This window comes from Bos grunniens, chromosome 2, assembly GCF_055505025.1.
Source record: "Bos grunniens cultivar Pamir isolate PY7600 chromosome 2, Bosgru_T2T1.0, whole genome shotgun sequence".
NCBI classification, from domain to species: domain Eukaryota; kingdom Metazoa; phylum Chordata; class Mammalia; order Artiodactyla; family Bovidae; genus Bos; species Bos grunniens.
In genome coordinates, this window is record NC_141166.1 from 122526837 (window position 1) to 122540458 (window position 13622).

The following is a 13622-nucleotide window of genomic DNA, read 5'->3' on the forward strand; positions in this document are numbered from 1 at the left end:
AGGTGCTGGAGTGGCTGTGAGGAGATACCCCACGTCCAAGGACAAAGGAGAAGCCCCAGCAAGATGTTAGGAAGGGGAATTCAAGTTTAGAATCAAACCCCGTTCCTGCCAGGGACGTTCAGAGGGCTCAAACAAACCTTGTGTGCACCAGGACCCAGGGGCCCCACAAAGACTGAGACAGAACTGTTTGATCATCTCCTGTGGAGGTACAGGTCAGCAGTGGATTGCCACAGGGACAGGGGCTCTGGGTGCAGCAGGCTTGGGTACAGCATAAGCCCTCTTAGAGGAGGTCGCCATTAACCCCACCATAGAGCTAACTAGAGATGTACTTACGCTAAAAAATCTCTATGTTTATCTGAAATTTACACTTAATTGTATGTCCTTTATTTTTATTTGATGTATCTGGCAATCCTATAGTAAATGAAGGGGACAATGATGACCAGAGAGGATCAAGAGAAAAAGAGGAAATGTATGCTAAGTGGGAGGGGTATATCTTATTATTTTCTCCTGCATGGCAATAAGCAATACCTTTTCATGTAAATTTTTTTTTAATAATACAGATGGTTTGGAGCAATATTTAAGATTACCCTCTGCATCTAGGTCATTTTAGCATACTTGTAGTTTTTTCCCCAAATGGTGAGTTTTTGTTTTTTGGAAAAGCTCATATCCATGTACAGAAAAGTAATATATGAAGGAATCAGACACAAAAATTCTGAATGAATGTAAGACCACATATCGGTACAATTGAGCAGAACTCCATTCCAAGGAGGGCTTTCCTGGTGGCTCAGATGGTAAAGAATCAGCCTGCAATGCAGGAAATGCAGGAGACACGGGTTCAATCCCTAGATCAGGAAGATCCACTAAAGAAGGGAATGGCTACCCACTCCACAATTCTTGCCTGGAGAAGTCCATGGGCAGAGCAGCCTGGAGGCCTACAGTTCATGTGGTCATAAAGAGTTGGACACGACTGAGTGACTAAGCACTTTAGCACCATTTCAAGGAGTATGTAATTATGTATCTTAAGGTGTTATGTGATACGTGGTCTTTTGGATTGGTTATGATGCATATAGATGTTGAATTGGCCTTGAAATAGTTCAGCTCCATCTACAGAGCCTTGTTCCTGAATAGTCTTCCAGTACTAATCTTCCAGTCAAGGGGAATTTAGTTTGTTTTGTGATTAAAGGATTGCCTTTCATCTGTTTTCTTCATGCTAAATCACATAACATTTTCCCTGAAATTAAATTTCCTCTATATTTCCTCTGAAACTCACCTCCAGTCATCTTTGGATAAATTTATCAGGACATTCATTTCTTCTTCTTGCATAAGGCGATAAGCTGCACTCACATGATGATTTTCAAGGACAGAGCGATCATTATACAAAATGGCAACATCTGACCTAAGAAATAAAAACAAAATGCCTACTAGAGGATTTCTTCAGACCTCATGAGTATCTATTAACAATACTCAAGTCATAAGGCATAATAATATCAGTAAAAATCCAATAACTGAACACCTAAATTTACAGAGGTACTTAGTTTCCTTTTTGTTTTACACTGTATAACAATTTTAAAAAACAGACTTTTAGAGCAATTTTAGGTTTACAACAAAATTGAGCAGAACGTACAGAGATTTGGCATATATCCCTTGGTCCCACACATGCATAGCCTCCCCCATTATTAACATTCCCAACCACAGAGGTACATTTATTAGAACTGATGAACCTACATAAACATTGTTATCAGAGACCATAGTTTACATTAAGGGTTTACTCTTAGTGGTGTAAATTTTATGGGATTGGACTAATGTAAAATGACATGTATCTACCATTAACGTATTATACTGAGTATTTTCACTGCCCTAGAAATCCTTTGTGAGCTGCCAATTCAGACTTCCCTTCCCATCCCCTTAATACCTGGCAACCACTCGTCTTTTTATTTTCTTCACAGTTTTGCCTTTTCTAGAATGTCATATGACTCTATGTAGCCTTTTCAGATTGGATGCTTGTACCTTTTAGTGTGCATGTAAGTTACCTTCATATCTTTTCATGGCTTGATAGCTCAATTCTTCTAAGCACTAAATAATATTACATTATTTAGGTGTATCACAGTTTATTTATCCACTCACCTGCTAAATGGCATGTTAGTAGCTTTCAAGTTTTGGCAATTATGAATAAAGCTGCTATAAATATCCATGTGCAGGTTTTCATGTGTACGTAAGTTTTCAGCTCCTTTGGGTAAATGCCAAGGAGAGTAATTATCAGCTCATATGGTGAGAATATATTTAGTTTCATAAGAAACTACCAAACTGTCTTCCGGTATGGTTGTATCATTTTGCATTCCCATCAGTGACGCCTGAGAGTTCCTGTTGATTCACATCTTCGCTAGTGTTTGGTGCTGTCAATGTTCTGGATTTTAGCCTTTCTAATAGATGCATAGTGATATCTCATTGTTTAATTTGAATATCCCTGATGACATATAATATGGAGAATCTTTTCATAAGCTAATTTATCATCTGTGTGTCTTCTTTGGTGAAGTGTCTGTTAAGGAGCATTTTTAAAACCAGGCTGTTTGTTTTCTTGTTGTTGAGTTTTAAGTGTTTTTTATATGTTTTGTACAATAATCTTTTATCATATGCACCTTTTGAAAACATTTTCTCCTACTCTTTGGCTAATCTTGTAACTCTCTTGCTATACCTAAGATCATCTAGATTTTCTCCTATGTTATTTTCTAGGAGTTTTAGAGTTTTTCATTTTACATTTAGGTCTATTATTCATCTTAAATTAATTTCTGTGAACATTTAGGTCTATTATTCATCTTAAATTAATGAAGGTTTATGTCTGGATTTTTTTTTTTTAATGTGGCTCTCTGGTTGTTCCAGCACCATTTGTTGAAGAGACTGCCTTTGTTCCATTGTATTGCATTTGCTTCTTTGTTAAAGATCAAATTTAAAAGGAAATCTATTGCGGGGAGGTGATATATGCCCTTAGCCATCTGCATATGTTATTCCACTTTTATAATAGTTCTGGAAACAAAAGAGGAAGTAACTATTCTAGTGCCTAATAGGTCATTTCCTTTTAAATTTTATTATCAATAATCATAGCTCAATATACAGAAAACTGAACTAGGAACACATATATGCAATCCTTTTGAGAGAAAATTAAATATATTTTGTGCAAGTATCTTCAGAAATTTGCTGAGATCATGGGTAAAACTGTGATTTGCAAATCACATATTTTGTGTCATATAATCTCAGATTTAGCCATGGTCATTTTGTCAAGTTTATTGTATGATAGGGATCTAAGCATCACTATTTCTTCCTTTCAGCAACAAGCAAAGATGTGTTTTTTAATCAGATTTAATTACAGCAAAGTCTATGTGATTTTGTCTCATAAATCCAACAAGATGCTGAGAATACAGAATGGTTTTAATGTTTGAGATAATTTATGACTGCTATGGAAAGAACAAATTCTAAGCAATACTCAGTGTCCATGGTAACATGTCGCTTAGCATTTGCTTTTCACAAAGAGGAAATTATCTCTATTTATTTACACTTTCAAGGATTTCTATGGCTTATAATGTCTGTGTTGAACTCAGATCTAACCTTGCACCATGTTTTAAATTATTTTTCAGACATTTTGCATTATCTACTAAATAGGTTTCCATATTAGAAAAGCAACTCTAAATACAAATAACAAAGAATAATACAAAATAGAAATTATTAATATCAGTAACGTAAGACCAATATTGGACAATATTTGGACAAAATATTAAGCCAATAGAGCTTCTAAAAGCACATCATATTGTTGTATCTGTGATCACTGCAAACTTTTTGTTCATAAAATGCTCAAGTTCTTGTAGAACTAATCCATTAAATAATTGATCCTAATAGAAAATTTATAAGAAAATAAATAAAATACTAGACCTTTCCCTCACTTTTTATACAAAGCTTCTTAATATAAAATGGTAAAAAGTGTATTCCGCTTCATCTTCCTCCTCCCTCTCCTCTTTCTCCTTCTCTTTTTCCTCCTCCTTCTTTTTCATCATCTACTTTTCTTCTCTGCTGTCTAAAGTAAGTTGTGAATCTTCATCCAGTTGTAAATCAGTGATAAAAGGAGAAAGCTAGGAATGATAATTTATACTGCTGCTGGAGGCCAGTCCATTGCCTTTACTTTGCAAAGTAAAGAAATGTTTTTTTGGAAGCAAATCACTTGCTCCCTTCTCTAATTCCCAAAACTGTGACCATACTCAGGGCCCAGCTCAATAATGAGCTGTCTTTAAAATCCCACTTATGAATTTAGTGGATGTAGAAGAGCCTTTGCTAAGCAAAAATGATCTGCATAGTTTCCCTTTCCTTTGATGTTTAACACAAAACGAAAACAAGACATCTCTATATGCTATAAATGTGTGGTTAGTAATATTCTTGCTGCATAACCAGACTTCAAGGTCTTCCTGGTCACTTATGCTCTTTTAATCTGGGAGACTGTAAGGATAGACAGAATGCTTTCTCCAACATTTCATTGTCTGAATTCAAACTATTCTGTCTCTGTCAAGGGGCCATAATTTTCAAGTCCATCCATTGAAGGCTATAAAAGACTGTTTTATAGCCTTTAACATAAAAGACTGTTATGACTGTTATATGTCTGTCTTTGGCCATGGGAGCAGAGTTTCATTAAGTAGACTGGATTGAGAGCAAGTGTCCCTCATCTCAGTTTCTCAACCCTGCTACTGCCATCAGGTGGTTATGTGCATATAGTTAGGTAATTTCCTCTATTGAGATCTTTGTTTTCTTTTCTTAGACTGTGGGGATTAGACCAGAGGTTATAGAATGTGGATCTCAGTCACTGTAGTATCCTTTGAAGCTCTAAAATGCCAAGTATTTTAATGTTTCTATGCTCCCCACATAAAAACAACAAATTCCTATAGCTAGGAAGTCAGTTTTAAAAATATTGCTGTTAAAAAACTGCACAAAAAAAGGCCACACAAAAATCTGCACATGAACATTTACACAAACTCTAAAATTTAGAGGAAACCAAGATATCCTTCAGTAGTTGAATAAGTGAACTCTGGGACATCCACACACTGGAATATTATTCAGTAATAAAAAGAAATGAGCTATCAACTCATGAAAAGACATAGAGGAACCTTAAATGCATATTGTTAAGTAGAAGAAACCAGTTTGAAAAGGCTTTATACTGTATTATTTCAACTATATGACATTTTGGAGAAGACAAAACTGGAGACCTTAACAAGATCAGGGATTGCAGTGGTTAAAGCAGGAAGGAGGGAGGCTAGAATGAAAAGATGAAGCACAGAGGACTTTTAGGGCAGTGAAACTCTTATGGATGATACTGTAATAGTAGATACTTGGCATTCTACATTTGTAAAGCTCATAAAATGGATAACACAAGCAGTAAACTGTAATGTAGGCTATGCATGCATGCTAAGTTGCTTCAGTCGTGTCCAACTCTGTGTGACTCCATGGACAGCAGCCCGTCAAGGCTCTTCTGTCCATGGGATTCTCCAGGCAAGAATACTGGAGTGAGTTGCCATTTCCTTCTCCAAATGTAGGCTATAGATTTTAGATAATAATAATGTATCAATATTGGTTCATCAGTTGTAACAACTGTACCACACCTGAGGTAGGATGTTAAAAACAGGTGAAACTGTGGGGTTGGGGAAGGAGTACTTGGGAGCTCTGTACTTTCTGTTAAATTTTTATGTAAATCTAAATCTACTCTAGGAGCTAAAAATCAACAACAAAAAATAATTCAGCTTAGTTTTCCCTCAACAAGAAGAGAGATCTACAGTAGTTCCAGAGTGAAATCAGTCTCTTAACTTACATCTCCATCTTAAGCATCTGTGACCACTGGAAGACAGAGAAATTCAGGATCCCGTGTATACAAGTAAATCGGATCCTGATGGTCCTGGACCAAATCCTGCCTCTCGAGCAATGAGATCTCTTTGCAACCAGAAAGAGCTTAAAGCCCCTTTCTATTAAGGACTGAATGAGTTCCCCCAAATTATGTTTATAATCCTAACGCCAGTACCTTAGAATGTGACTGCATTTGAAGATAAGGCCTTTAAAGACATAACTAATGTTAAAAAAGGTCATAAGGTGGGGCCCTAATCCAATATGACTGATGTCCTTGTAAGACCAGGAAGAGACTCCAAGGTATGCTCAAGCAAGGAAAAAGGTCACTGAGGACACAGCAAGAAGTCAGCCATCTGGAAGCCTAGGGGAGAGGCCTCGGAAGAAATCAAACTTGCTTACACTTTGATTTTGCATGTTCAGTCTTTAGGACTTTGAGAAAATGTCTGTTATTTAAACCACCCAAACTGTAGTATTGTGTGACAGCCTTAACCAACTAATGCACCTCTACTCTGATATTTTGATTCTAATAACTCCCATTATTACCACAATTAAAAATCCAATTTTCTAATTGTTTTAACATTGCTTATTAACCTGGAAATAAGATTTGTTTTATTTTTAGATTTTTTTTTTCAAAAATAAATTTTCATTCTTTCAAATACATAATGACACTGAACTGATGCCTTGACATGAAACTGACAAACTGCCATCAAACAAATGACGCAAGATTTGCTCCAGTGAATAAATGTCTGACTTGTGTGACAGTTTAATATAAGTTCTGGGCACAGAAAAACGATCTTATACATTTTTATGTTCTTTAAATTGCTAAATATGCCACAAAAAGATAAAAGATTCTGGATAAATAGGAACCGACCGAAGTGTTTGCAGCTGAAGGCATTTTGCTAAAACCTATTAAATTCATTTTTTTAGACATCTTCATTATTATTTTGAAATCCTCTTAAAGAATAAGTAATACTCAGAAAAACAAATGTCAAATTTTAACTTAGAAAAGTTAATCCTTTACCTTACCTTGTCTGAATGTGAAAATTGTTTGTAGTCCCTGTATGCTCATAGTCATGAATGGCAGCGGCAAAGACCATTGCTAAAATTTCCAGTTCAGTGAGCCAGTGCTATTAAATTAAGGAAAGATTCCATCACATCAAAAGTAGAGTCAATGTTGTCTTTCTATAGAAAGCTTCATTGCATACAGTATAAATCATTATATAAAATTCTTTTTATGAAGTTTAAATAATTTTCCCTTTTTCATCTCCATTAACTGTACATAGTGGATGCTTCACAAGGTTGATGATTGTTTAATGACTTGTAAGTTAAAAATCTAGACATCATAATTTTCCTTGTTAATTGGAAAAAATGATAATTTTCTATCATTTAAAAGGTGAGCTCTAAATGAATTTTGAATTTACAGCCTTACCAATTTGGGTAAGGCTAATCTTACCTAAACTCTAAATGAAATCATTTAGAGTTTAGTAATTTTTAACATATGACTCATACAATATTAAAATGTCTTTTAGCTCAACTTTTGTAGAAGAATTTACTATGAGAAAAGAGTTGAAAATGTTTACTTTGGTCATTAGAGAAACTGAACTTTAAGTTTTATATTTAGAAATTTAGAAGAGTTTCCAAGAGTTTATCGTTTGCTCTTTATAATACATCTATTTTATGACGATACAGTGAAACTTAATAGCAATGAAAGAGTAAATGTTTTCACATAAAATCCAGAGCACTGCTTCAAATACATTGATATTTTGTTGTTATCAATTGGATGGTTTAACAAATTTTCTCTACTGTTATAAGTTCATTTAGGTAATTCAATAGTTTGTTCACCTCTCACATTTTGTGCGACACTTTAACTGCATGGTTCAATAGGACAATCACATGTGACTATTTAAATTAAAAATAGGTAAAATTAAGTTCCCTTTTTCAGTCACAGTAGTCACATGTCAATTGCTCAATAGTGGCAAGTGGCTATCTTACAGAACAGTGCAGACAGAAAACGTCTCATCACCACGGAAATTCTATTGGAGAGCGCTGTAAGTGGGTAGTACTTGATGGCAGGAATGGAAGATCCAAAATGACATGGAACTTGCTCTTAATGGTCTTATTCCATATACATGGAAAAGGCTTTGCACAAAGTAGCAGAAAAATACTATGTAAAGTACATGCATACTTGATGAAAACTCACAGAATAAAGGTATAGATAGGACATCTATTTGGTGGCAGTGGATCTTGGACGGAGGATGGACAAATATTGGTAGTTAAATGCAAGCTTGAGAACAGAGAGATTCTAAATAGAAAGAGTGAATATGGAAGAGTACTGTAGAGGCCTATATGGAAATCGCACTGCTAATAGTACAATTGTGTTGGAGAGTCAAGTGAAGGGAGACTGAAAAGAGAAGGTGGAGTATGGGAAAGAGTCGGTAGATGACCTTGATTAGAGCTCATGAATTAGGACTTTGAATAAAAGTCAAGGAGAAGCCACTCTAAGTCTATGGATCAAACAGTGGAGGTGACACTGTTGAGTTTCATGGCTGCCAAAAGGCACAGTCTTATTCATCTTTGCTTCTTTCATATAACACATCATGGTTATTTGGCACATAGTAGGAACTTAACATTTGTCTGTTGAATTGAATTTCACCAGTTTAAATATTAGGAGGAAGTAATAGGGAATGGTGGAAAGAGACTGCAATCAGAGAATTCTGGTTTTAAACCTGGCAAATAAGTTATTTACTCTCTCAGGCACAGTTTCCATGAAAAGAGAATTAGTGACCATTCCCCTGTGGACTTTAAGTCTTATCATATAGTAAATACAGAATAAATGGCATTTTACTGAACTTATTACCTTAAATGGACTTCCCTTGTGGCTCGGCTGGTAAAGAATCTACCTGCAATGTCGAGACCTGTGTTCAATCCCTGGGGTGGGAAGATCCTCTGGAGAAGGGAAAGGCTACCCATTCCAGTATTCTGGACTAGAGAATTCCATGGACTGTATAGACCATGGGGTCGCAAAGAGTCGGACACAACTGAGTGACTTTCATTTCCTTAAATATACTGTTTAAGGTATTGGATCTGGAAAATAATAGTGAACTAACATATCTTTACTGATTGCAATTCAAAAATAAATGCCTCACAGTTGGATAACTGAAGCAGAAATGATATTCAGAACCAAGGAGAGTTAATATAACTAGCTGCATTGTGTTTATAGGTTCATTTAATTGTGAGTCATTAAAAGGAAATGACGTAAAGACTTATATTACAGGCTGAACTGGGACTGAGCCTCCAATGTCCCCATTGAGACTATGGAATTAAATACCATGAAATGAATAGCAATTTAAGTTAAACCAGATTTTGTAACCCCCAGAAATCCATTGCTTCATTAAAGAAAATTGTTAGAAAAAAAATCACCCATCTTCTTAAATATTTCCTATTGGTTATATTTAAGATTTACAGACTTATCTGTGGTTTTTAAAAGCAACATTTTATATCCACTATGATAACAGAGACTATGAAGAAGCAATTGTAAAAAAATTAAATTGGGAAATCAGAGATAAATTTTAATTATAGATTATCTCAAAGCATTTAAAATTGTTATCTTCCTAGCTGTCAAAATTGATTATATATATGCTTCCTGTTTTTGGTCTTATTAATCTCTGCCTCCCATAAACAGTACTTCCTTCATGAAGTCATCTTGTTTATTGTCACACTATCATCTTAACAATTAAATTTAACTAGTTTGGGAAGAGAGAAACATTGAACATTCACATTTAATTGAAAAATACATCTATTTCATATTAGTGAAAGTAGAGCTGGAGGCTAATTTTTATCTCCTTAGTTGACAATTTATTTTATACTGGTGTCAAATGAGAATTCTAACTCAGAAAATGGTTGCTTAAATTCAAGGATTTTGTAAATGACTCATGAGGACAAGTCACAGAGAATAAACCTGAATCATATCACTCTTCCCAACCAGAACAGTGGTCAGTACATAACCTAAGTTCTTCTTATTCCCAATGGACAGAAATAAAGAGTTAAAATGAAGAGTCATGAGGAGTGTAGGTATTGTGCTTCATCTAAATTGCATTTTGCCTAGAGAAGTGCCCAGGCAGACTTACTTGTAAAGCCCTCAAATTATACCAGAGAAAGGTATTAACCGCCATTAACACCATGTACAGTGTTGATGGAAAGAAAGGAGAAGGAACTAACATTAATTGGACATTTTAGGCAGATGGTTTCATTTAATTTTTATAATCACCCTATTTACCATTCACAAGGTAAGTTTTAAATCTCATTTGGCAGATAACACAGCCAAATCCTAAAGAAGTGAATCAATCTGCAGTAGGTCACATAGCTTTCAAATGGCAGGGCAGGAATTCAAACTGAAATCTCTCTGATTCCAAAATTTCTGTTCTTTCAACAGATCACAGTGTTCTTTCTGTGGATGACAATAGCCTTCATTATTTAAGGGAGGCAATATGTTAAATACATTCTTCTAAGGTTTCAAAAGCAGAATTTCTAGATAATTTAACTGGATACACTGATGGGTAGAAAAGCTAACAAAGCTTTAAGACTTATGATGTAATTTTCATATCTGAATAATTTTGTGTGTGTGTGTATACAACAGAGAATGTATGTGTGTGTGTGTGTGTGTGTGTGTATGTATAAGGCTGGGAGAATTTTAGGTTAGAAAGTCACATTAACCTGTTAGTTCCTGGTGTATCTAAAAAAGCATAATTAATAACCCCTTACATTACAGGTAGTTTTGAACCTTTTTTCTCTATCCCTTTGAATAGACTGAGTTAGTTTTCTATAACTAACCCAATGTGGAAAGTGAGTATATTATAATAGTATTAATACATAATACATATAAGTTAATATATAGTATAATAAATATAATATTCGTACTAATTGCTGTTATGTTTCAGGAACTAGGTTAGGTTTACACATATGATATCATTACTCCTCACTGTCATACTGCAAGGTGGTCGGCATTATTAAACCACATTTTAGTGACCAGGGAACAGAAGTAGATGGCAAGAAAGCTAGATAGTGGGGAAGTTATGTTTGAAATCAATATCTGCTTGCCTTGAAAGCCCACACTGTGTCCACTCTTCCAAACACTGTTGGATTGGAAGTCATTTGCAAGAACAGAATTTCCATGGAGTTTTTGGAATAGAGACATAGTGGCATATTTTTGTAGACTGGAGAAAAACTGAGTAGTTTCAAAGTATGAGGGGCTATTTCTGGGTATAGTCAGAGGACTACAAGTTCCAAAGGAATAGTTTTCAAGTACTTCTCTCAGACTCAGTATCAGAGAGAACACAATGCCAGGAGCCCTCAAATATAAGTGTTCTCTTGCCAAGGCTCTCAGATGGTTTCATATTCAAAGAGTCATTTGGAAGCAGGTTGGCAGTACATGGTGATCTTTAGCAAATAGCTCAAGCTACCACACGCCCCTGTCACCTTGCACAGAGCAACAAGTGACACAAGGAGAGAGACGGAGACAGAGGGTCAACTGTCTTATCAGCTCTGCACTGCCTACTCCAGGCCTGAGAGTGTCCCAATATGATGCCAACAAACTGAAGGACAATGGCTCCATCGCAATCCCGTTCAGGCAACGGTCCTGTGAACATTTCGCAGCTAACAGGCTGCACTGGCCACCTGATAGTGTTAGGCTGCTACTGGAGTGCTCTGTAAACGCCATGCTGATAAGACCGTTCTGAAACAGCAGGGCATTGCCTAAAACATTAATGTAAGTGACCCTGTCTTCTCCATATCAAATCTTTGGATCTTCAGCTAAATGCATATTTCTATAAGGCTTTTTTTGTTTGTTTGTTTCAAAGAACCAATACATTCATATGTGTGAAAATTAATACTCAACTTCTACCACTTTTTTTTTAATCTAAAAAGCTTATTAAAATAGCTTGCAAAAAACTGTCGAGCTGGTAGTATAACCTAGTTTTGACAAAATAGTCAGTACACTGAAAATTCATTTTGCTTTTCCTCTCATCATCAATCATAAAATTTCACATTAGTTTAAATGTATTTTCCTGATCCTAGACAACACTGACAGTCTCCAACTCAACTATTTTTGTAATGGCCAAGCTAAGGGATAAGAATTGAGTCCACCAACACTTTTCTTGTTAAAGGATGAATTTAGAAATAAGTTTCTAAACCAAACCTGCTATAGTATAGTGAAGTTATAATTATCGGTTAGTATCTCAAAAAGTGACTATGTCATCTTTACTAACAATTTAAACTTTCTAGGAGTCATGCCAGGCTGGGCCAGATTTCCCGTCTCCCAGAGAAGTTGGAATAGCTTGTTAGATTCTGGAACAAGCCTTCCTTGCAAGTCTGAGGGTAAACTCACATTGTGGGTTTGAATTTCTCTATTTGCCTGCTAATACAGCATCCCTCATCTGTTTAATGTCATCGTCAGCACAGAGATTGCAAAGCTGAACTAGGAGACTTTTATTTGGTTGCCTTTACACTTGCAGTACTTGAGCAAACAACATCCTGGTTACCTACCACCCTGAAATGGCATATATCTTCTCCTCATACTTCATAATTAAAGCAGATAGTTTTATACCAAAGCAGACAGAGCTTTTCCATTCTATTTTGTTCTGAGGAAACGTAATTAGTTCAGTTTCCATTTCAGACTAACACTTAAATATTTCATTTAACTTTTCAATGCCACAGAATTCAGAAAACAGGAAATGATAAACATGTAAAATGAAAACCACCTCACTATCAGATTCAAGACCAAGGTCTTAGAAAGGAAAAAGCAAGCAGATCTAACCAGGAAGATGTTACAGCATTTATTCCCTGTGTAACAGCATGTGCAGGAGTCAGGAGGCACTCTGTTTTTTCACACTAATTGCCATGCATATAAAACCCAGGGAAAACAGAGTCCAAGGAACAGCTGCGACAAGGAAGTCTGATTAAACCAATGGGAGCTTTAAAAGAATCTGTGTGCATGTGTGTATGCATATGGGGCTTCCCTGGTGGCTCAGAGGTTAAAGCATCTGCCTCCAACGCGGGAGACCAGGGTTCAATCCCTGGGTTGGGAAGATATACGCGTATGCTGGGAAGAGAAACAGATATAAAGAAAGTCATACATACTACTTTTTAAAATTGTACAATATTTTAAAGCTATATCTTTGAATGTTTGTTTCTACTTATTATTGCTAACATCTGCTTCCTCCCTTTAAGTGTCAAATGAATTATGAGTAAACTTCAACCAAGGACCAAGTCCAACCATGACTACATTTGATTTGGCTCCTTGGGCACATTTATGCCTTAACTGAGTGATATCTATATTTACAACTTAAAGAGAGAATACAAAGGTATGATTACATATAATTCAGCCTTCTAGAAGGTTACAAGAGAATCTTGCTACTGCATCAGTAAAGGTTTTTGGTTTTTGCCTCCCCCCAAGCAGGCCTTAACTCCAAAGCAGTTATATTACTCGCTGATCCTGTCAATATAATGCGAATTTCTATTGAATTGGCAGTGATATTCCAAAACATTTCTTCATTAAAAGCCCAGCTGAGCTCTCAGCTACTAGCCATCGTCAACTGCCAGCCATATGACTGAACCACTGTGGATCCCTGCCCAGTGATGTCTTCAGATATCTGTGTCCATAGTTGCTAGCTGGTCACAATCACATGAGAGACCCCAAGTGAGAACCTTCTGTTTGGGACCTTCTAACCAACAACCCTTGAGAAATATGATAAATT

At 35.9% G+C, this 13622-nt stretch overlaps 1 protein-coding gene across 6 annotated transcripts in view; it reads right to left on the reverse strand.

Moving 5' to 3' along the window:
• Positions 1-13622, reverse strand: part of PDE1A (phosphodiesterase 1A) — a 395418-nt gene that overhangs the window by 69597 nt on the left and 312199 nt on the right. For all 6 annotated transcript variants that reach the window (XM_086361397.1, XM_086361386.1, XM_086361376.1 and 3 more), the window contains 2 exons: positions 6898-6998; positions 1271-1396 (listed from right to left, as the gene is read on the reverse strand). In XM_086361397.1, coding sequence (XP_086217523.1) covers positions 1271-1396; positions 6898-6998 — 227 coding nt within the window. The remainder of the gene's footprint in view (positions 1-1270; positions 1397-6897; positions 6999-13622) is intronic.